The following is a 22,057-nucleotide window of genomic DNA, read 5'->3' on the forward strand; positions in this document are numbered from 1 at the left end:
GCGAGCTGTGTTATACCTTTGGTGAGCTGTGTATAGGAGATAGAAGATTTATTATTATCCTGCTTATTATCTCTTGATTCAGGCACAAATCAGAAATGTTGCACTTCCACTGAAAAGTGGACCAGAAATCCACACTGCATTTTTGGTTGATATTCTTTTTTTATTTATTCCATTCCTTCCCAAACCCAAGACATCATAAATAATACAAAAATACAGTGTTAGGCATCCACTTTGGATATACAAATATATATATTTATATATATCGGTACTGATTATCCCAGTTTGCATCCCGGTTTTGGCTTTGCTTTTAAGTTTTGCTTTTTAAATTTTGAAAAGACTTGACAGACATCACAGAAGATATTTATTTAAATTATTTATGTATTTTTAAATGTACTGTTTAAATGGGGAATGTGTTATTTTCCACTCAACGCAAGGAGGGGTGTCATGGTGTGCAAAGATACTATATGTGTGTTAACTGGAAAATCAAATGCATAAAGGCTGAGTTTGCAAGGACCTGAGAATCGGTTTTGTAACTGTTGCTATCCTGCTGCTGGAGAACCAGTTTGAACAGGTTTCTCTCTCTGTGTGTGTGTGTGAGTCTACTGAGTACTGCCTTTAAAGAAGATGGCTTTGTACACAGAGAGGCCTGACTTTTTCTGAGGCCTTGTTTGCTGCTGGTCTTAACTGAAGCAGATTCATGGACTAAGAAAAGATTGCCTATAACTTCTGATTTCTGTAAGCAATCAGAGGTTTTGTAACTGTTGCTATCCTGCTGCTGGAGAACCAGTTTGAACAGGTTTTTCTCTCATGAATTCACGGACTAAGAAAGGATTGCCTATAACTGCTGATTTCTGTAAGCAATCGGAGGTTTTGTAACTGTTGCTATCCTGCTGCTGGAGAACCAGTTTGGATTTCTTTCTCATGGATTCATGGACTAAGAAAGGATTGCCTATAACTGCTGATTTCTGTAAGCAATCAGAGGTTTTGTAACTGTTGCTATCCTGCTGCTGGAGAACCAGTTTGGATTTCTTTCTCATGGATTCATGGACTAAGAAAGGATTGCCTATAACTGCTGATTTCTGTAAGCAATCAGAGGGACTATTGTAAATATCATTATTCTGTTGATCTCTTGGATCTAGTAAAAGTTCCTGTGTTGTTTTTTCTGCAAAGCTGAGTGGTGCATCATTCCGCAGGGTGTCTCTGGGCTCATGGGCACACGTAAGAGCTTCCACCTATCACCCACAATCCCCAACACATTTGACCCTGGTTGTAGTGTAACCTGAAAGTGAGCTTGAAATATATTGATATTGATTTCGTATTGATTCAGTATGGGTGCCAGGCGAAGGGGAAATCTCACTGGAGAAGAGAGAGGGAAAAGCATGCGGCTGTTGGGATGAGGAGAAACAGTTTTGCCGGAGGCAGGAAGGCGTTGGAGTCCGACTTGAAGACGATTCGGTCTCCGAGGGGCTGCGTGGGGCGGAAGTTGTCCACTATCCAGGAGTCGTTCTTGGTTGTGCCGAAATAGAGCTGCATCCAAAACTCTTGGATCTGCGAAGCAAAACGGAAGCGGAGGGTTATATATGTACATCCCTGCCTTTCTGAGGGATGATGGGACAACTCCTCTTTGTATTCCTTATTCTCTTTTGGCTTATTTGTTTGTTTGTTTATTTACAGTATTTATATTCCACTGTGACACCAAATCCTTTTGATGGTAGTACTTCTTCATGTATGGAAAAATGGGACAAGAGCACCTCCCCATGGCCGGAGTTGAGCATCACCTCCAGATGAACGGGGAAGCCTTACCTTTGTGTATTGTGTTATGGTTTGCATGTGTGTCAACTGGAAAATCAAATGCATGAAGCCGATTGGCTCAGTTTGCAATGACCTGGGGAATTGGTTTGTGACTATTGCTGTCCTGCTGCTGGAGAACCAGTTTGAACAGGTTTCTCTTACGGGCTTCTATCTATCATCTACAGTCTGCAACATATTGTATGTCGTTGTGGTTCACTATGTAAAAGGCATTGAATGTTTGCCTTATATGTGTAATGTAATCTGCTCAGTCCCTCCGGGGAGGTAAAGCAGAATATAAATAAAGATTACTACTACTACTTGCAGACGGCCAATTCTCTCACTCCAGAAGCGACTCAAGTTGCTCCTGATACGGAAAAAAAACAAAACTACTACTACTATATATATGTAGACAGATTGGAGATACCCAATTTGAGATCATCTGATGGGTCTCACCTGCCCCAGCTGCAGTTCGATGGGCTTCTCAAACAACGTCCAGACCACGTTCTCGTTGCAGGCCGGGGTCGTGAGGGAGCCAGTGTAGCGGTAGAAGCTGGTGAGGTCGTCCGCTTTCGGGATCAAGGAATCCAGGCGCAAAGGTGGCATGTCCTTGTTATTACCTAAAAATATATAATCGGAGGGATGTTTACCAGAGGCCATATTCTCCTACTCAATTAATCCTCTGCTGTCCCACTCTCATTTAAAATGCCCCGGCTTCTCTCTCTGCCTCCCGCTTTCCCCTCTTCTGCTCAGTTTGCTTCAATTGCTCCAAAAGCAAAAGTAGCTGCTTTGGGTCTCCTTTAGGATAGATAAAGCGGGGTATAAATAAATGTATACACATAATAAAAATCAGTAGGGTGTCCACTTCCACAGAGATGGAGTTTCTAGGGGTTAACCTGGCATGATGTCACAACTTTATGCATTTTGTACAATTAAAAAAATGACGTTTTCAAATAACCTGGGCAATGCCGGGTACCCAAGCTGCTGCTAATAATCATCATCATCATCATCATTATAATCATAATCATAATTTTAGTCTGAAGCTTCAAAGCTTCTGTCACACATCTGAAAATACATCACACAGCCCTAGACACTTGGGAAGTGTTCGACTTGTGATTTTGTGACACAAAATCCAGCATATCTATCTTGTTTGCTGTTTCATACAATAAAATAATAATAATAATAATAATAATAATAATAATAATAATAATAATAATAAACATCACACAGTCCTAGACACTTGGGAAGTGTTCGATTTGTGATTTTGTGAAATGAAATCCAGCATATCTATCTTGTTTGCTGTGACATACAATAAATAATAATATAAAATAATAATAAATTCAGGGAAGGGAAGAAAATCAAGGAGGAAAATCCCGGTGGGCAAACATGTGTATAGTTTTCAAGCAACAACTTTATGCAAAGTTTCTGTTCCTTACCGTTGAAAGGAATTTCACTTAATTGCGAGAGGAGCGGGGCGTAGTTTTCGTTGTATTTGCCCACCTGCAGGAGAGGGAAACCAATGTTGGACATTTAATCTTGTCTTTAAAAAAATATTCAATTTTCTCTACTTTCTCACCACAGGGTTGAAGTGGAATGATTCCACTTTAACTGCTATGGCAACGCAAACAAATCCCAGCATTCCGTACAATGGAACCGTGGCAGTTAAAGTGAAATCATCACTCTGAAATCAAATCTCTGAAGATTCCCATTTCTTCCCTGTTTCTAGTATTAAAATAAAATCAAAACACAAACGGAAGATTCCTGAGTTGCGCCCATACCTCTATAAAGAACCCAAGCACGGCGACACCGTTTCCTTGAAGGGCGTCGGATAGGCTGGCGTAGTTTTCCTTGATGTGGACAATGTGAAGCTGTAAGAGAAGGATCGATATTCAGTGTTACAACTATCCATGAAAGACAACCCATGACTAAGGAAAAGGCTTATTTGCCTTTGTCAATTTGCCTATTGTCAATCGAAAGGTTGACAGTTCGAAGCATGGGTCAGGGTGAGCTCCTGGCCTTAAGCCCAGCTTCAATGATGGGCAAGCTTTTGCGCTTGGTGTGTCAAAATTCACCAAAAAACCTAGCATGACTTGGGTGGTGTGTCACTTCGAGAGAGAAAAAAAACACCATAATTTCACAATATATATAGTTTAAATAACAAAAATATATAATTGTAATATATAACTGTAGAATTTGAGAATGCTTTTTGCTAATGTTTTGGGGAAAATGCATATGTGAAATTAGTATATATAATTATAGGTCTCTATCTAGCTCTGCACTGTTTATATAGGCATTGAAGGTTTGCCTGTTACTATGTTGGAGGTCGGCCTGAGTTCCCATGGGGAGATAGACAGGCTGGGAGACAAATTAAGTTGATTATTATTATTATTATTAATATTATTATTATTATTATTATGTCATTGTTAATACCACATTGTTTTTGTTGACTCTCCTTTTCCACTTACAGAGCTAGTTTACTGTTTTTCTTTGAAATATGGTAAATATTAAAAAACATGTAAATTATTGATGCCTCAATTAATGTAATTTTATTGTTATCTATTTTTTTATTTTGAAATTGACCATTAGCTGCTGCGCTTCCCACCCTCGGCTTATACTCAAGTCAATGAGTTATCCCAATTTTTCTGTGGTAAAATTAAGTGCCTCGGCTTATATTCAGATGGGCTTATACTCGAGTCTATACGGTACCTCCATGGGGTATCTCTCCCCGTCGATGCTGTGCTCGGATCCCGGGCTGAGCCTCCGGCTGGACTTCTCCGCGTCGTTTCCCCAGTGGAAGTGGAACTGCATGGCTTTGTATTTGCCCGAAAGGCCCCCGGATGAGATCTTGGCTGACCCGTCTAAATTCACCTGGACTGAAGGGGACAAAAGGGTTCCAGGTGCCCAGAAAGGGCTCTTCAGGAGGGAATTTCACCCCCTTGCATGAGTCACAATCACCAAGGAAGGCAAACCTCTTCTGAACAACTTTGGCAAAGAAAACCCAAACTATGGCGACCCCAAAGGAACCCTATTATAGGGCTTTCTTGTTCGGTGGACCATCTTTTGCAGCTAGGACTGAGAACCTTGCAGAGGGTTGCTGTGAGCTCTCTGGGCTGTCTGGTCATGTTCTGGGAAGCATTCTCTCCTGATGTTTCACCCACATCTACGGCAGGCATCCTCAGGGGCATACCTCACAACCTCTGAGGATGCCTGCCAGAGGTGGGCAAAACGTCAGGAGACAATGCTTCTGGAACATAGCCAGACAGCCCGGGAAATATACAACAATCCTATATGATATACCTCACCACCTCTGAGGATGCCTGCCATAGAGGTGGGCAAAACGTCAGGAGAGAATGCTTCTGGAACATAGCCAGACAGCCCGGGAAATATACAACAATCCTATATGATATACCTCACAACCTTTGAGGATGCCTGCCATAGAGGTGGGCAAAACGTCAGGAGACAATGCTTCTGGAACATAGCCAGACAGCCCGGGAAATATACAACAATCCTATATGATATACCTCACAACCTCTGAGGATGCCTGCCATAGAGGTGGGCAAAACGTCAGGAGACAATGCTTCTGGAACATAGCCAGACACCCAGGGAAATATACAACAATCCTATATGATATACCTCACCATCTCTGAGGATGCCTGCCATAGAGGTGGGCAAAACGTCAGGAGACAATGCTTCTGGAACATAGCCAGACAGCCCGGGAAATATATAACAATCCTATATGATATACCTCACAACCTCTGAGGATGCCTGCCATAGAGGCGGGCAAAACGTCAGGAGTGAATGCTTCTGGAACATAGCCAGACAGCCCGGGAAATATACAACAATCCTATATGATATACCTCACCACCTCTGAGGATGCTTGCCATAGAGGTGGGCAAAACGTCAGGAGAGAATGCTTCTGGAACATAGCCAGACACCCAGGGAAATATACAACAATCCTATATGATATACCTCACCATCTCTGAGGATGCTTGCCATAGAGGTGGGCAAAACGTCAGGAGACAATGCTTCTGGAACATAGCCAGACAGCCCGGGAAATATATAACAATCCTATATGATATACCTCACCATCTCTGAGGATGCCTGCCATAGAGGCGGGCAAAACGTCAGGAGTGAATGCTTCTGGAACATAGCCAGACAGCCCGGGAAATATACAACAATCCTATATGATATACCTCACCATCTCTGAGGATGCTTGCCATAGAGGTGGGCAAAACGTCAGGAGAGAATGCTTCTGGAACATAGCCAGACAGCCCGGGAAATATACAACAATCCTATATGATATACCTCACCACCTCTGAGGATGCCTGCCATAGAGGTGGGCAAAACGTCAGGAGAGAATGCTTCTGGAACATAGCCAGACAGCCCGGGAAATATACAACAATCCTATATGATATACCTCACAACCTTTGAGGATGCCTGCCATAGAGGTGGGCAAAACGTCAGGAGACAATGCTTCTGGAACATAGCCAGACAGCCCGGGAAATATACAACAATCCTATATGATATACCTCACAACCTCTGAGGATGCCTGCCATAGAGGTGGGCAAAACGTCAGGAGACAATGCTTCTGGAACATAGCCAGACACCCAGGGAAATATACAACAATCCTATATGATATACCTCACCATCTCTGAGGATGCCTGCCATAGAGGTGGGCAAAACGTCAGGAGACAATGCTTCTGGAACATAGCCAGACAGCCCGGGAAATATATAACAATCCTATATGATATACCTCACAACCTCTGAGGATGCCTGCCATAGAGGCGGGCAAAACGTCAGGAGTGAATGCTTCTGGAACATAGCCAGACAGCCCGGGAAATATACAACAATCCTATATGATATACCTCACCACCTCTGAGGATGCTTGCCATAGAGGTGGGCAAAACGTCAGGAGAGAATGCTTCTGGAACATAGCCAGACACCCAGGGAAATATACAACAATCCTATATGATATACCTCACCATCTCTGAGGATGCTTGCCATAGAGGTGGGCAAAACGTCAGGAGACAATGCTTCTGGAACATAGCCAGACAGCCCGGGAAATATATAACAATCCTATATGATATACCTCACCATCTCTGAGGATGCCTGCCATAGAGGCGGGCAAAACGTCAGGAGTGAATGCTTCTGGAACATAGCCAGACAGCCCGGGAAATATACAACAATCCTATATGATATACCTCACCATCTCTGAGGATGCCTGCCATAGAGGTGGGCAAAACGTCAGGAGACAATGCTTCTGGAACATAGCCAGACAGCCCGGGAAATATATAACAATCCTATATGATATACCTCACAACCTCTGAGGATGCCTGCCATAGAGGCGGGCAAAACGTCAGGAGTGAATGCTTCTGGAACATAGCCAGACAGCCCGGGAAATATACAACAATCCTATATGATATACCTCACCACCTCTGAGGATGCTTGCCATAGAGGTGGGCAAAACGTCAGGAGAGAATGCTTCTGGAACATAGCCAGACACCCAGGGAAATATACAACAATCCTATATGATATACCTCACCATCTCTGAGGATGCTTGCCATAGAGGTGGGCAAAACGTCAGGAGACAATGCTTCTGGAACATAGCCAGACAGCCCGGGAAATATATAACAATCCTATATGATATACCTCACCATCTCTGAGGATGCCTGCCATAGAGGCGGGCAAAACGTCAGGAGTGAATGCTTCTGGAACATAGCCAGACAGCCCGGGAAATATACAACAATCCTATATGATATACCTCACCACCTCTGAGGATGCTTGCCATAGAGGTGGGCAAAACGTCAGGAGAGAATGCTTCTGGAACATAGCCAGACAGCCCGGGAAATATACAACAATCCTATATGATATACCTCACCACCTCTGAGGATGCCTGCCATAGAGGCGGGCAAAACGTCAGGAGTGAATGCTTCTGGAACATAGCCAGACAGCCCGGGAAATATACAACAATCCTATATGATATACCTCACCATCTCTGAGGATGCCTGCCATAGAGGCGGGCAAAACGTCAGGAGTGAATGCTTCTGGAACATAGCCAGACAGCCCGGGAAATATACAACAATCCTATATGATATACCTCACCACCTCTGAGGATGCTTGCCATAGAGGTGGGCAAAACGTCAGGAGTGAATGCTTCTGGAACATAGCCAGACAGCCCGGGAAATATACAACAATCCTATATGATATACCTCACCACCTCTGAGGATGCTTGCCATAGAGGTGGGCAAAACGTCAGGAGAGAATGCTTCTGGAACATAGCCAGACACCCAGGGAAATATACAACAATCCTATATGATATACCTCACCATCTCTGAGGATGCTTGCCATAGAGGTGGGCAAAACGTCAGGAGACAATGCTTCTGGAACATAGCCAGACAGCCCGGGAAATATATAACAATCCTATATGATATACCTCACCATCTCTGAGGATGCCTGCCATAGAGGCGGGCAAAACGTCAGGAGTGAATGCTTCTGGAACATAGCCAGACAGCCCGGGAAATATACAACAATCCTATATGATATACCTCACCACCTCTGAGGATGCTTGCCATAGAGGTGGGCAAAACGTCAGGAGAGAATGCTTCTGGAACATAGCCAGACAGCCCGGGAAATATACAACAATCCTATATGATATACCTCACCACCTCTGAGGATGCTTGCCATAGAGGTGGGCAAAACGTCAGGAGAGAATGCTTCTTGAACATAGCCATACAGCCCGAAAAATGCACACCAGCTCAGACATTTATTATTTGTTCAAAGATTATATTTCCATATATGTAATAAAAGTATTCTTCTGCCAATCTAGCAGTTCGAAAACATGCCAGTGTGAGTAGATCAATAGGTACCGCTTTGGTGGGAAGGTAACAGCACTCCATGCAGTCATGCCAGTGGCCACATGACCTTGGAGGTGTCTACGGACAACGCCGGCTCTTCGTCTTAGAAATGGAGATGAGCACCAACCCCCAGAGTCGGACATGACTGGACTTAACATCAGGGGAAACCTTTACCTTTTAATAAAAGTATTTATATAAAAAAGGGATTGAATGCTTCTGGAACATGGCCATACAGTCTGGAAAACTCACAGCAACCCAGTGAAAGCCTTAGACAAGGCAACCTTGGAGAGCTCTATATGTCTTTGTCCAGGTTCTGATTTTGTAAACATCTGTCCTTCGGCCTCCGCAAAGTCAACCAAGGCAGTTGTAGAGCCCCAAAAGCCAAGGCTTGGCCCACTCACCCGTGTGCCCGTTGTTGACGATGTGCCAGTCTGAAGCTTGCTCGGCGTTGTATTTCTCGAAATGGAAAGGCAGCAAGTTCCAGTCGTATTCTATTTTGCTGGTGACAATGTTGATGGGGGACTGCTGCTTTCCCCCGCAGGCGCTGGGGGTGATCTCGTCCCACTGCCGGGGTTCTGGTGACAAAAAGGAGACAATTTTAAAGCTTCCCTTGGTTGAACCTGTGGTTCTGTGTGCCAACTCTACCTATAGCAGTGGTGGCCAACCTATGACACGCGTGTCAGCACTGACACGCCTAGCCATTTTTGCTGACACACTGCCCCATGCAGATTGCTTGGATGACTAATGTCTTTTGTGGCCAAATTTGGTGCAATTTGGTCCAGTGGTTTTGTTGTTTACTCCATGGGAATTATGCACATTACATTTATACATACATACATACATACATACATATTCTATTATTATTCTATTAATCAGCTGGAGGCCCCTCCCCGCAATAACATGCTATACTAGTTTTATATATATGTATATATACACACACATATATATGTACATATATATATATACACACACAATATATTTACAATAATATATAATTATAACATATTGTATATACATATAATATTCATAATATTATATTGTAATATGATATAATACTAATAATACAATATAATAATGTTAATTATATATTATATTTTACATGTAATATTACTAATAATATTACAATATATTGATACAGTACACACACACACACACATATATATATAATCATTCTATTATTCTATTATTATTGTAGTATATTATTATATTATTACTATTATATTATTCATGACTAAATTGAAACTACAATAGAGAGAAATCAGCATGGAAACTGCAAGAGGTACCATAGATTGTTGTACATGGAAATAATGTTAGTAAATAGTTTTTGATTTATGAAATACAGTTATATATTACAATTATATATTTTTGTTATTTAAACTATATATATTGTGAAATTATGGTGTTGTTTTTTTCTCTCTCGAAGTGACACACCACTCAAGTCATGCTAGGTTTTTTGGTGAATTTTGACACACCAAGTGCAAAAGGTTGCCCATCATTGACCTATAGGTCACCTTTGTGCCGGAGTATCTTCAAATAAAAGAATGGCTCATGCTCCCAGTCATTGTTGTTCAGGGATTTGGTGTGGACATGTTTGTGTTTTCGATACAGAAAGGGTGTCCAGAGATGTGTTGTTCACAAGGAAACTTGATTCTGGCCCCAATCCAAAACAGATTGAGGCACGCATGAAGTTCACCAAGAGGTTGTTGTTTGTGTTCTCACCTTTACAATGCGGGTCCTGGCATTTCTGGGAAAGGTAGCACCAGTGCACCCCATCTGCGGAAAAGAGAGCAAAAGAGATGAGACATCTACAAAGACCATTCTCTTACCAAGAGTTCCTCTCACTCGAATATTTGTGAAATATGCCTCTTGTGTGGTTTCATTCATTTTCCCATACATATACATATATATACTAGCTTGGATACCTAACTGTGCCCGGGTTATTTAAGAAAGGAATTGTTTGCCTGTGTTCCAAGTGTAGTTTAGATCCAATGTCAGCTGGGTTCAGTGGTTGCGGGTCCCATCGTCCATGGTCCATCCCCCTCCAAACAGCCCCAGGATATAGAGTGGGTCATGGGGACTCTCTGTGCCAAGTTTGGTCTTGATCAGTCATTTGTGGCAGTTGCAGTGGCCTCAGGAAGTGAGTGAAGGTACTGCAAATCCCATCATCCGTGGTCCATCCTCCCCCAATCTGCACCAGGACATAAAGTGGGTCATGGGGTTCTGTGTGCCAAGTTTGGGCACATTCTGTCACTGGTGAGTGTCACAGTGGTCTGTGAGAGCCGAAGTGACTGAAAGTACTGCAAATCCCATCATCGGTGGTCCATCTTCTCCCAAATCGCACCAGACATAAAGTGGGTCATTGGGGTTCTGTGTGCCAAGTTTGGGCCAGGTCCGTACATACATACATACATATATGCAAACACTGACTATTCTCTCTAAGCCTTTTCTTTATTACAGGAAGGTAGCGAACTGTTCTCCTACCATAAATGCCTTCCGCAAGTGGCAATAAATGTCTCGTGAATTGGAATTATGACTTCCCATGGCCAACCTAATTCTGCCCCAACTTCCTTTAAGCAGCTAAAATATGAGATGGTGAAACTGTTTGGGTTTGGAGTGTTTGGAGTTTGAAGATACTATGTTCCGCAAACTGCCAATGTTCAAATTTGGGCATATTGGTTATGTTAATGTGGGTTTTGTGTATTGATAGTGTTTAAATGCAATTTGTGCCATGCTTGTATTGCAACTGATTGCATCATCCAGAATGTACCATAATGTGGAAAGAGTTAATTGCCAAGAAGCTATGATGACCTTGATGCATGGCTGGAACTAGGGAGTATCCAGACACAAGTGTTTGTGCATAATGATTGCATCAGTTCAGTTGAGTTCTATCTGCCTAGAGTTTGAGTCAAGTTCTGTTGGAGAACAGAGCAGTCCTGTGTTCATCTGTTGTCTGCAAGTCTGTTTGTGTTGATTACTGCTGCATACAGTAAAACCTTGTAAATAGTTTTACCAACGTCTCTGAGTGTCTCGTCGTTCTGCGTTCCACTGCTTCCATCCAACTACTGCTGCGCTGCAAATACTCTGACAATTGGTTATGGGCCCAGATCCCAGACTGGATCTGATCCTGGAGTGTGAGAGACGGGACCTGCTGTTCTGGTGAGCCTGCTTTGGTGTGAATCTGTGTGCGTCTTCGGTGGAAGACTGATTCTTGGAGAAGCAGAGCTGCGAGCCAAGTTTGGTCCAGATCCCTCATTATTTGAGTCCGCAGTGCTCTCTGGATGTAGGTGGACTACAACTCCCAAACTCAAGGTCAATGCCCAACAAACCCTTCTGGTGTTTCCTGTTGTGATGGGACTTCTGTGTGCCGAGTTTGGTTCAGTTGCATTGTTAGTGGAGTTGAGAATGCTCTTTGATTGTAGGTGAACTATAAATCCCAAATGACAAAATCATCCCCAAACTCACCAGTATTCAAATGTGGGCCTATCGGATATTTGTATCAAACTTGTTCCTGTCTCCATGGCCAGCGGAGGTCCAGGCCCGCTCTTGGCAAGACGGTGCTCTCACCTTGAGATTCCTCCCTCCCTTGCCAAGAGCATGGAAAGTGCAGGTCTCTTAGAGGTCGCTGGAGATTGCGGAGGCAGCAAAAGGCACATCATGTCGCCTGTCAGCAGAACGTGTGATCCCTCTCAATAATTCAGTGCTGCATCCTCTCTTGGGATCGCTCTCGTTCCTGCGCCGTCAGCATTCGCACTCTTGTCAAGGCAGGAAGGTGCAAGAAGGAGATTCCAATGGAAACTGAGCATAATCATCCGAGGGCATTTGGCAAGTTTGGAGAGCATTGAGTTTCTTCTCCTCGCTCGTCTTTTCTTTCTGCCTTTTTGCCTCCATCCTTGGATGTTCTGACATCTCCCGCTGACTCAGCTGCACGGCTGTCGTCTTGAAAGAAACCTCTCACTTTGAATGGGCAGAGGCCGCCCTAGATATTCAGCCGCCTGAGGACATTGCCGGGGTCGAGATGCAGCCAACGTGTCCCTCCAGAGACAGCTACATTTGATCATTTTTCACCCTCTGCCCACCCTCCAAAATTGCCTTCTGATGGAAAAAATAATAATAATTTTTTTAGCTTCAGCTGCTTTTATTTAGAACTTTCTTGGATAGCCAACTTTGTCCAGGGTATTTGAAAAAGTCAATTTTTTTAATTGTACAAAATGCATAAAGTTGTGGATTGACTACAACTCATGTCATACCAGATGAACCCTGACAAACTCCACCAAGACTTAATAATAATAATAATAATAATAACTCTTATAGGTAAAACAAGCAGTCAAAGAAGAACAACATGCCCTGGCAGAATATGTAAAGCAAAGTGAAGAACCTGCTTTGATTGAAGTCAAAAATCAGAAACTCCTCAAATCACAGCAGACAAAAAACCAGTACAAGAAAGCCGCACTACAAACTAGAGCTGACAGCTGGCACAACAAAGCATTGCATGGAAAGTTCCTTGACAAAATGGAAGGAAAAGCTGATGAGGAGAAGACCTGGCTCTGACTCACAAATGGGACCCTGAAGAAGGAGACAGAAGGCCTGATCCTTGCAGCCCAGGAGCAAGCCATCAGAACAAAGGCCATTAAGGCCAAGATCGAAAAATCAGCTGATGACCCAAAATGCAGACTGTGCAAGGAAACCGACGAAACCATGGATCATATCCTCAGCTGCTGTAAGAAAATCGCACAGACAGACTACAAACAGAAGCATAACTATGTGGCCGAAATGATCCATTGGAACTTATGCCTCAAGTACCACCTCCCAGCAGTGAAGAACTGGTGGGATCACAAACCTGCAAAAGTATTGGAAAATGAGCACGCAAAGATACTGTGGGACTTCCGAATCCAGACTGACAAAATTCTGGAACACAACACACCATGTGTGCCGTGTGAGTTCCACGTCCATTGTTGGTGGAGTTCAGAGTGCTCTTAGATTGCAGGTGAACTATACATCCCAGTACCTACAACTCCTATGAATTATGGTGAATTCTTCCCAAACAATGGTATTTACAATAGTCCGCCTGTTTGCTTACAGAAATCAGCAGTCATAAGTAGTACTTCCTTAGTCCATGAATCTGCTTCAGTGAAGATCAGCAGCAAGCAAGGCCTCAGAAATAGTCAGGCCTCTCTGAGTAAAGAGCCATCTTCTTTCCAACCAGTATTCAGTAGACTCACAGAGAGAGAGAGAAACATGTTCAAACTAGTTCTCCAGCAGCAGGATAGCAACAGTTGCAAACCAATTCCCAGGTCCTTGCAAACTCAGCCAATCGGCTTCATGCATTTGATTTTCCAGTTAACACACATCTAGTATCTTTGCAAGCCATGCCAGGGTTAATGGGGATGATTTCGAAAGGACTGGAAAAAGTGACAGAGAACGAATGGGGAGTGTTTTCACCAAATGTCAAGGTCACCGAGAGACCTGTCCTTTATCTGCTCACACACCCCGGGAGGTTTGTCCTGCTTTTCCCATTCCTTTGCGAGGACAATGTGAGGAAATGGTACGGCCGTCCTGTCTTCCACAGGTGTATATGTTTCTGCTTGGGAATGTTAACAATGGAATATTGGGCAGGAGCGCCGGGAAGAGGACTTTCCAGACCCTCAAGAGCTTCTGGGCCAAACGCCAACAGAAGCGACATGAGATACGTAAAGGAGGGAAGGGACTTGGCCATAGTTAACATGATCGCTCCACAAGAAACCATGGAGTTAACTCCTGTGCTCTTTGGGGTACTTTTTAGTGACATTACACTTGCATCTTCCTATATAGTATGGGGTCAGACTAGATGACCTTCCAACTCTATGATGTAAGTGGTTCATGTTATTGATTGATGATGATAAATGGATCCAGAGTCACCCGCAGAACAATAACATTTTTGTGTGTGTGTCAGGAGTGACTTGAGAAACTGGTGTGAGAGAATTGGCTGTTTGCAAGGACGTTGACGCCCTGATGTTTTGATGTTTTTACCATCCTTGTGGGAGGCTTCTCTCATGCCCCTGCATGGAGAGCTGGAGCTGACAGAGGGAGCTCATCCGCGCTCTCCCCGGCTTGGATTCGAACCTGGAAACCTTAGGTCAGCAACCCAACCTCCACGTCACAAGGCTTTAACCCACTACGCTATCGGGGGCTCCTAGAACAATAGCATGCCACTCAGGTTTGCAGAACAAAACAAAAAAAAAAAAACAGGAACTTTACTGATCCCAAGAGATTAAAAACAGTAGTATTTACAATAGTCCCTCTGATCACTTACAGAAGTCCACAAATCTGCTTCAGAGAAGAATACAGTCCTGGTTCTTCACCCTCTTTTCTCAGCAGTAAACAGGCCTCAAAACAGCAAGGCCTCTGTGAGTACCTCCTCTCTTCACTAGCAGTACTCAGTCAACACCGAAAATTTGACCAAACTGATCCTGCAGCAGCAGAACAGGAATAGTACCAAATCAATCCCCAGGTTTTTGCAGTCTCAGCCAATCGGCTTCATGCACTTCATTTTCCAGTTAACACACACAGCACAGTGCCTTTGCAAACAACAACCCTGTGATTCCAGCCATGAAAACCTTCGACAACACAATACATTCCTGGTTCTTCTCCCTCTTTTCTCAGCAGGCCTCAAAATAGCAAGGGCTCCCTGAGTATCTCCTCTCTTCACTAGCAGTACTCAGTCAACACTGAAAACTTGACCAAACGGATTCTGCAGCAGCAGAACAGGAACAGTACCAAATCAATCCCCAGCCAATTGGCTTTATGCAGTTCGTTTTCCAGTCAACACACACAGCACAGTGCCTTTGCAAACCATGACAGTTCATACCTGACTATGCTGTTTTGCAAAATCTCTGGCCGCAGATGGCCATGGACTTATATGGACCACCATTGCTTAGGTCTGCATTGTAGGATTGTAGCCAGAAGATTTGTATCTAGTTGAAGATGTGTGTTAGTAATGTTGATTCCTTGGTTGTTTGATCCCAAGGGTGTCCTGGGCCTCTGGGGTTCTTTTTTCGGCCTCCCAATCCTTCCTTCCTTCCTTTGTCTCGATAACCCTGGATATTTAGCCGCCTATCATCCCAATTAATCTGAATTGCCGCTTGTCCGGAGTCCAAGTTTACAATCCTCTCCGCTTCCTCTCCGCTCTGGTTTCTGGAAAGCTATACCGTGCGACGGCGTGTGTTATTTACATCAGGGAAGCAAACTTGATCCTGTCCAAAAAAATTGAAATGAGAACATCTATTCTTTTGTCAAAAATCATTCTGACCGCTGCACGTTTCGAGGCCAAAGGGTGTAAGATGACGGAGGGGTGGATATTGCGATGTTTTTAATATTGCTACGGACGATGTATTGTTGATCGTCCCAGGAGAGCAAATACTAATGAGCACGCGCAGAGTGTTATTTAGGCAAGGAAAGCATCTGTCATACCGTGATCTATCCATTTCATGATATATCAATCCATCTGTCCATCAGTCCATCTATCTGCCTCGCAGCTCCAGGGGTTCTTGGACGAAACTGACGGTCTGGATTTGTCACAGCCCGGTTTCAGGCTGGGTCGTGGAATTGAGTCAGCCTTGGTCGCCTTGGTGGACGATCTTTCAGAGAACTCGATGGGGGGCGGGTGTCCCTTTTGGTTCTGCTGGACCTCTCAGTGGCCGTTGATACCGTAGACCAGGGGTCCCCAAACTTTTTAAGTGGAGGGCCGATTCACAGTCCCTCTGAGTGTTGGGTGGCCGGAGTAGGATGAAATAGTCCAAAATTAGGATTGTTGTTGTTGTGTGCCTTCAAGTCGTTTCAGACTTAAGTCAACCCTAAGTTTAAAGTTTAGGACAGGGGCCAGGTCAACGGGTCTTAGTTTGGTGACCATTGATCTAGACAACCTCATAAGACCATAGGTAAGCAAAGAGACCTCCAAAGACTGTCTAGATGGTCTCATAAGACCATTGGTAAGCAAAGAGACCTCCAAAGAACATCTAGCTGGTCTCATAAGATCATAAGTAAGGATAGGGACCCTCAAAGGCTATCTAGATGATCTCATCAGGCCATCAGAAGACCATAGATAAGGAAAGGGACCTTCAAAGACCATCTAGATGGTTTCATAAGACCATAGGTAAGGATAGGGGCCCCCAAAGTCCATCTAGACAATCTCATAAAACCATAGGTAAGGAAAGAGATCCTCAAAAGCCATCTGGATGGTCTCATAAAACCACAGGTAAGGAAAGTGACCTCCAGAAGCCATCTAGATGGTCTCATAAGGCCATAGCTAAGCAAAGAGACCTTCAAAGTCCATCTAGACAATCTCCATCCATCCACAATATAACTGCTATGGCTCAATGCTGTGGTATCCTGGGAGTTGTTTTGTTTTGTGTTTTGGCAGAGAAGCCAAACTACAGCTCCCAGGATTCTGTAGCACTGAGCCATGGCAATTAAAGTGGTGTCAAACTGCATTAATTCCACCGTGCGAACACAGATCTAAGATACAGTCATGAAATCCATTAGGAGAGGGACGTTCTTTGGCTCTCTCAATTCCAGGCAAGGAGCCAACGGCTGAGAGGAATGCCTTGGTTATCTTTCGCGTTCCTTTTTTCTGACAGTCTCCGCTCACACTTCATTCCAGGGATGGATTGAGAGTCCAGGTTGAGCCCTTTGCATTCCAACACCAGCGGCTTATCGGCTTTTCCGTGGGTCCAGATTTGGGGGGATGTGATGCAGAGGCCCCAGTGGGGTCTGGCACCTCTCCCAGTCTTACCTGGATCTGCCAGGGGTTCGTGCCTGGCGCCATATGGGTCGAATGGGAAGGGCCGTTGTGTTTGCTGAGCCATCCCTGTGGGCCCTGGGGAGCCTCCAAAGGTACGGTTCACTTGAGCTCCAGGCAGAACATCCATCCAACTCCAAATAAAAACGGGATACGTGTTTCTCAGCACCTCCGTGTGAAGGACACACGAGGTTATGACAAGGAACACATTTATATAACTTTATATAACTTAGGTCTCCTAAGGAACCCTTGCTGTCTTGTAAATGTTTATGCCAGGTCAAAACATGAACTGTAAGGTGGTTGGGGCAAGGACCAGTTTTGTCTGTCTATCTATCTGTCTGCCTGCCTATCCATTTAGTCATTGATCCATCCAACCAACCAACCAACAACATCTATTCACCTAGCTGGCTTTCTCCCTGTGTGTCCATCTGTTCACCTGTCTCTGTCCATCCATCCATCCATCCATTCACTCATCCAATTATCTATTCACCTATATCTCTCCCTGTGTTCTGTCCTCTGTCCGTCTCTCTCTCTGTCCATCCATCCATCCATCCATCCATCCATCCATCCATCCATCCATCCAATGATCTGTCCACCTATCCCTCTCCCTGTATATCCGTTCTCCATCCCTCTGTCCGTCCATCCATCCAACCAACCATCTAATTATCTATCCACCTATCTCTCTCCCTGTGTATCCATCCTCCATCCATCTCTCTGTCCATCCAGCCATCCATCCACTTATCTATCCACCTATATCTTTCCCTGTGTATCCATCCATCATCCATCTGTCTATCCATCCATCCATCCATCCATCCAACCATCTATCTATCCATCTAATTATCTATCCACCTGTCTCTCTCCCTGTGTATCCATCTGTCTGTCCATCCATCAAACCATCTAATTATCTATCCACCTGTCTCTTTATGTATCCGTCTGTCCGTCCGTCTCTGTCCACCCATCCATTCATCCAATTATCTATCCACCTATATCTCTCCCTGTGTATCCGTCCTCCATCCGTCTCTCTGTCCATCCATCCAACCAACCATCTAATTATCTATCCACCTATCTCTCTCCCTGTGTATCCATCTGTCCGTCCATCTCTCCATCCACCATCCATCCACCTATATCTCTCCCTGTGTATCCGTCCTCCGTCCATCTCTCTGTCCACCATCCATCCATCCATCCATCCATCCAATCTCTCTCCCTATGTATCCATCCTCCATCTGTCTCTCTGTCCAACTATCCAACCAACCATCTATCCATCTAATTATCTATCCACCTGTCCCTCTCCCTATGTATCAATTTGTCGATCCGTCTTTCTGTCCATCCATCCATTCATCCAAACAGCTATCCATCTAAATGTCTATCCACCTATCTTTCTCCCTGTGTATCCATCCATCTCTCTGTTCATCCATTCAATTATGTATCTCTTTAATCATCTATCTATTTAATCATTCATTTATTCATGTATCTAATCTATCAATCTATCTACCTCTGTGTCATTGGAGGGAGTTTGGATGGACATCTTTCAGGAGTGTTTTGGCTGGACCGGATGGCCCCTTGAGAGCCCTTCCAGCTGTACAATTCTACGATCCGTCTTCTTCTGAAAATCACCTGAGTCACATTTCCTGGCGTTGGAGATGAGTCTCTGTGGCGGCTTGAAACAATAGCTGGTCGATAGGCTTTCTTTTCCCTTTTTGTTTCAGTTAATAAGTCAAGGACCGATCTTGAGAAGAGTGGCTCCTTTCCTTACGTCAAAGGAAGGAGTCAAGTGGTAAGAAACAAAGGTCAACATCATCATGGCTTGCAAAAACACCGTGCTGTGTGTGTTAACTGGAAAATGAAGTGCATGAAGCCGATTGACTGAGCCTGTAAAGACCTGGGGGTTGATTTGGTACTGTTTCTGTTCTGCTGCTGCAGAACCAGTTTGGAGAAGTTTTCAGTGCTGGCTGAGTGAGTGCTGCTAGTGAAGGAAGCAGAGGCCTTGCTATTTTTGAGGCCTGTTTGCTGTTGAGAAAAGAGGGTGAAGAACCAGGACTGTAGCAGATCTGTGGACTGAGAAAGGACTATTTATGACTGTGGACTTCTGTAAGTGATCACAGGGATCACTGTAAATACTACTGTTTTTTAATCTCTTGGAATCAGTAAAGTTACTGTATTTTTTTTGGTGCAAATCCGAGTGGCATGTTATTGTTCTGCGGATGACTCTGGACCGTGAGCTTCTGTTATCAATCCGCTACAAACATTTTTTAGTTCTTAGCGTGGGAGAAACAGTGTGCTTGAGCATAAGATCAAGACGCTGCGAGACTTGGGTTCAAATCCCATCTCAACCTTAGAAACTATTGAAAGACAAAGAGAGAGATACTCCACGTTCACTTATTAACTACACTTCCCAGAGAGAAAATTCAGATTGGCAGAGGACTCGGGTAAGGGAAGAATGAGTGAACTTTAAACTGAAACAGCCGGGAGTATCTCTCTTATTTTGAATAGATAACTGAGAGCAGAAGTACTGTACATACTCGAGTATAAGCCTAGTTTTTCAGCCCTTTTTTAGGACTGAAAAAAAAACCCTCCTCGGCTTATACTCGGGTGAGGATCCTGGTGGGTTCACCTGAGTATCAGGTCGGCTTATACTCAAGTATATATGGTATATTTATTATTTTTCTCTGTTATTATTGGTATTGCTACATTTATTATTTTACTCTATTCATTATTATTATTACATTTATTATTTTACTCTATTATTGTTGTTACATTAACAATTATTTTACTCTATTTTTATTATTAATACAATTATTATTTTACTCTATTAATTTTTATTATTATGTTTATTATTTTACTCTATTAATTTTTATTATTACGTTTATTATTTTACTCTTTTTATTATTAATATATTTATTATTTTACTCTATTAATTTTACTATTATGTTTATTATTTTACTCTATTATTGTTGTTACTTTTACAATTATTTTACTCTATTTTTATTATTATTAATACATTTATTATTTTACTCTATTTATTATTACATTTATTATTTTACTGCATTTATTATTATTATTACATTTATTATTTCACTCTGTTATTATTAAAAGGATACATAAGCCCATTTACATTGAAAAAGATGAAAATAATGATTTAATTAGAGTTGAGCAGTCATAACTTAAATTACAGTTTGATGTAAAACTTCAAAAACATTTAAAACTACTGATGCCTCAACTAATGTAGTTTTATTGGCATCTCAGCTTATACTGGAGTCAATGTTTTCCCAGTTTTTTGTGGTAAAATTAGGTGCCTCGGCTTATATTCGGGTCGGCTTATACTTGAGTATATACGGTATGTTTATTATTTTACTCTATTATTGTTGTTACTTTTACATTTATTTTACTCTTTTTTATTATTAATATATTTATTATTTTACTCTATTAATTTTTAGTATTACGTTTATTATTTCACTCTATTGTTATTAAAAGGATACATAAGCCCATTTACATTGAAGAAGATGAAAATAATGATTTAATCAGAGTTGAAGAGTCATATCTCAAATTACAGTTTGATGTAAAAATTCAAAAACATTTAAAGCGCTGATGCTGGGAAATCTGGAAATTGTTTTGGAGTCACTTCTTAACCCTAATTTCCGACCGAGGTTGGTGTTTATTTTACAAGTGCGTGTTTTGGGGAGACAGAGCCGGGGAGTCGCTTTCAGTCCAAGGCTGGTGTTTACTCAGCAACCGGTTTTCCTGATCCAAGAAAAACGTTCCCCAAACCCCTTTCCATCTTCCTCAACAATGCTGATATAGCGAGATAAGATGATTAAAAAAAATAAATTCATAAACACATTCCTTACATATATCTATCTCTATATACACACACAGGTCGAGTATCCCTTGTCTGATAGTCCTGGGAGCAGAACTGCTTTGGATTTCTGATTTTTCCACCCAGAAAAATCAGAAATGCTGTGGCGCAGGCTGGTGAGCAGCCTGCCGCAATAAATCACTCTGACCATGAGGTCATGAGTTCGAGGCCAGCCCATGGCGGGGTATTAAAAAAAAGAAAAAATAGCCCCTGCTCGTTGCTGACCTAGCAACCTGAAAGATAGTTGCATCTATCAAGTAGGAAATAAGGTACCACTTATAAAGTGGGGAGGCAAATTTAACTAATTTACGATGTTGGAATGAGGAAGTGCCGTCACAGTGGATGATGAAGCAGGAGAAGGTTAAATTGCCTCTGTGTCTGTCTCTGTCTCAGTTCTATGTGTATGGGCATTGAATGTTTGCCCTATATGTATATAATGTGATCCGCCCTGAGTCCCCTTTGGGGTGAGAAAGAAGGGAGGAATATAAATACTGTAAATCAATAAATAAATAAATTTCGGAATACCTGTACAGTAGAGTCTCACTGATCCAAGACTCGCTTATCCAAGGTTCTGGATTATCCAAGGCATTTTTGTAGTCAATGTTTTCAATATAATCGTGATATTTTGGTGCTAAATTAGTAAATACAGTAATTGCAATATAACATTACTGCGTATTGAACTACTTTTTCTGTCAAATTTGTTGTATAACATGATGTTTTGGTGCTTAATTTGTAAAATCATAACCTCATTTGATGTTTAGCAGGCTTTTCCTTAATCCCTCCTTATTA

General features: G+C 42.8%; 2 protein-coding genes across 4 annotated transcripts in view; one reads left to right on the forward strand and one right to left on the reverse strand.

The window, feature by feature from the left end:
* The window catches only part of LOC134293069 (lysophosphatidic acid receptor 1-A-like), a 46,894-nt gene that overhangs the window by 7,637 nt on the left and 17,200 nt on the right, over positions 1-22,057 (forward strand). Inside the window, exon 3 of one of the 3 annotated variants that reach the window (XR_010000124.1) lies at positions 1,675-2,114. The exons of the other annotated variants lie outside the window; for them this stretch is intronic. The gene's annotated coding sequence lies outside the window, so the exon portion shown is untranslated. Of the gene's footprint in view, positions 1-1,674; positions 2,115-22,057 lie in introns of those variants that run through there. 3 annotated transcript variants of the gene reach the window in all.
* The window catches only part of ca4 (carbonic anhydrase 4), a 25,702-nt gene continuing 3,784 nt past the window's right edge, over positions 140-22,057 (reverse strand). The window contains exons 2-8 of the mRNA XM_008119463.3: positions 10,362-10,415; positions 9,044-9,217; positions 4,495-4,661; positions 3,567-3,656; positions 3,225-3,288; positions 2,245-2,408; positions 140-1,548 (exon numbers count right to left, since the gene is read on the reverse strand). Of these exons, the coding sequence (XP_008117670.1) occupies positions 1,354-1,548; positions 2,245-2,408; positions 3,225-3,288; positions 3,567-3,656; positions 4,495-4,661; positions 9,044-9,217; positions 10,362-10,415 (908 nt within the window). The 3' untranslated portion in view covers positions 140-1,353. The remainder of the gene's footprint in view (positions 1,549-2,244; positions 2,409-3,224; positions 3,289-3,566; positions 3,657-4,494; positions 4,662-9,043; positions 9,218-10,361; positions 10,416-22,057) is intronic.

This window comes from Anolis carolinensis, unplaced genomic scaffold (genome assembly GCF_035594765.1).
Source record: "Anolis carolinensis isolate JA03-04 unplaced genomic scaffold, rAnoCar3.1.pri scaffold_7, whole genome shotgun sequence".
NCBI lineage: Eukaryota > Metazoa > Chordata > Lepidosauria > Squamata > Dactyloidae > Anolis > Anolis carolinensis.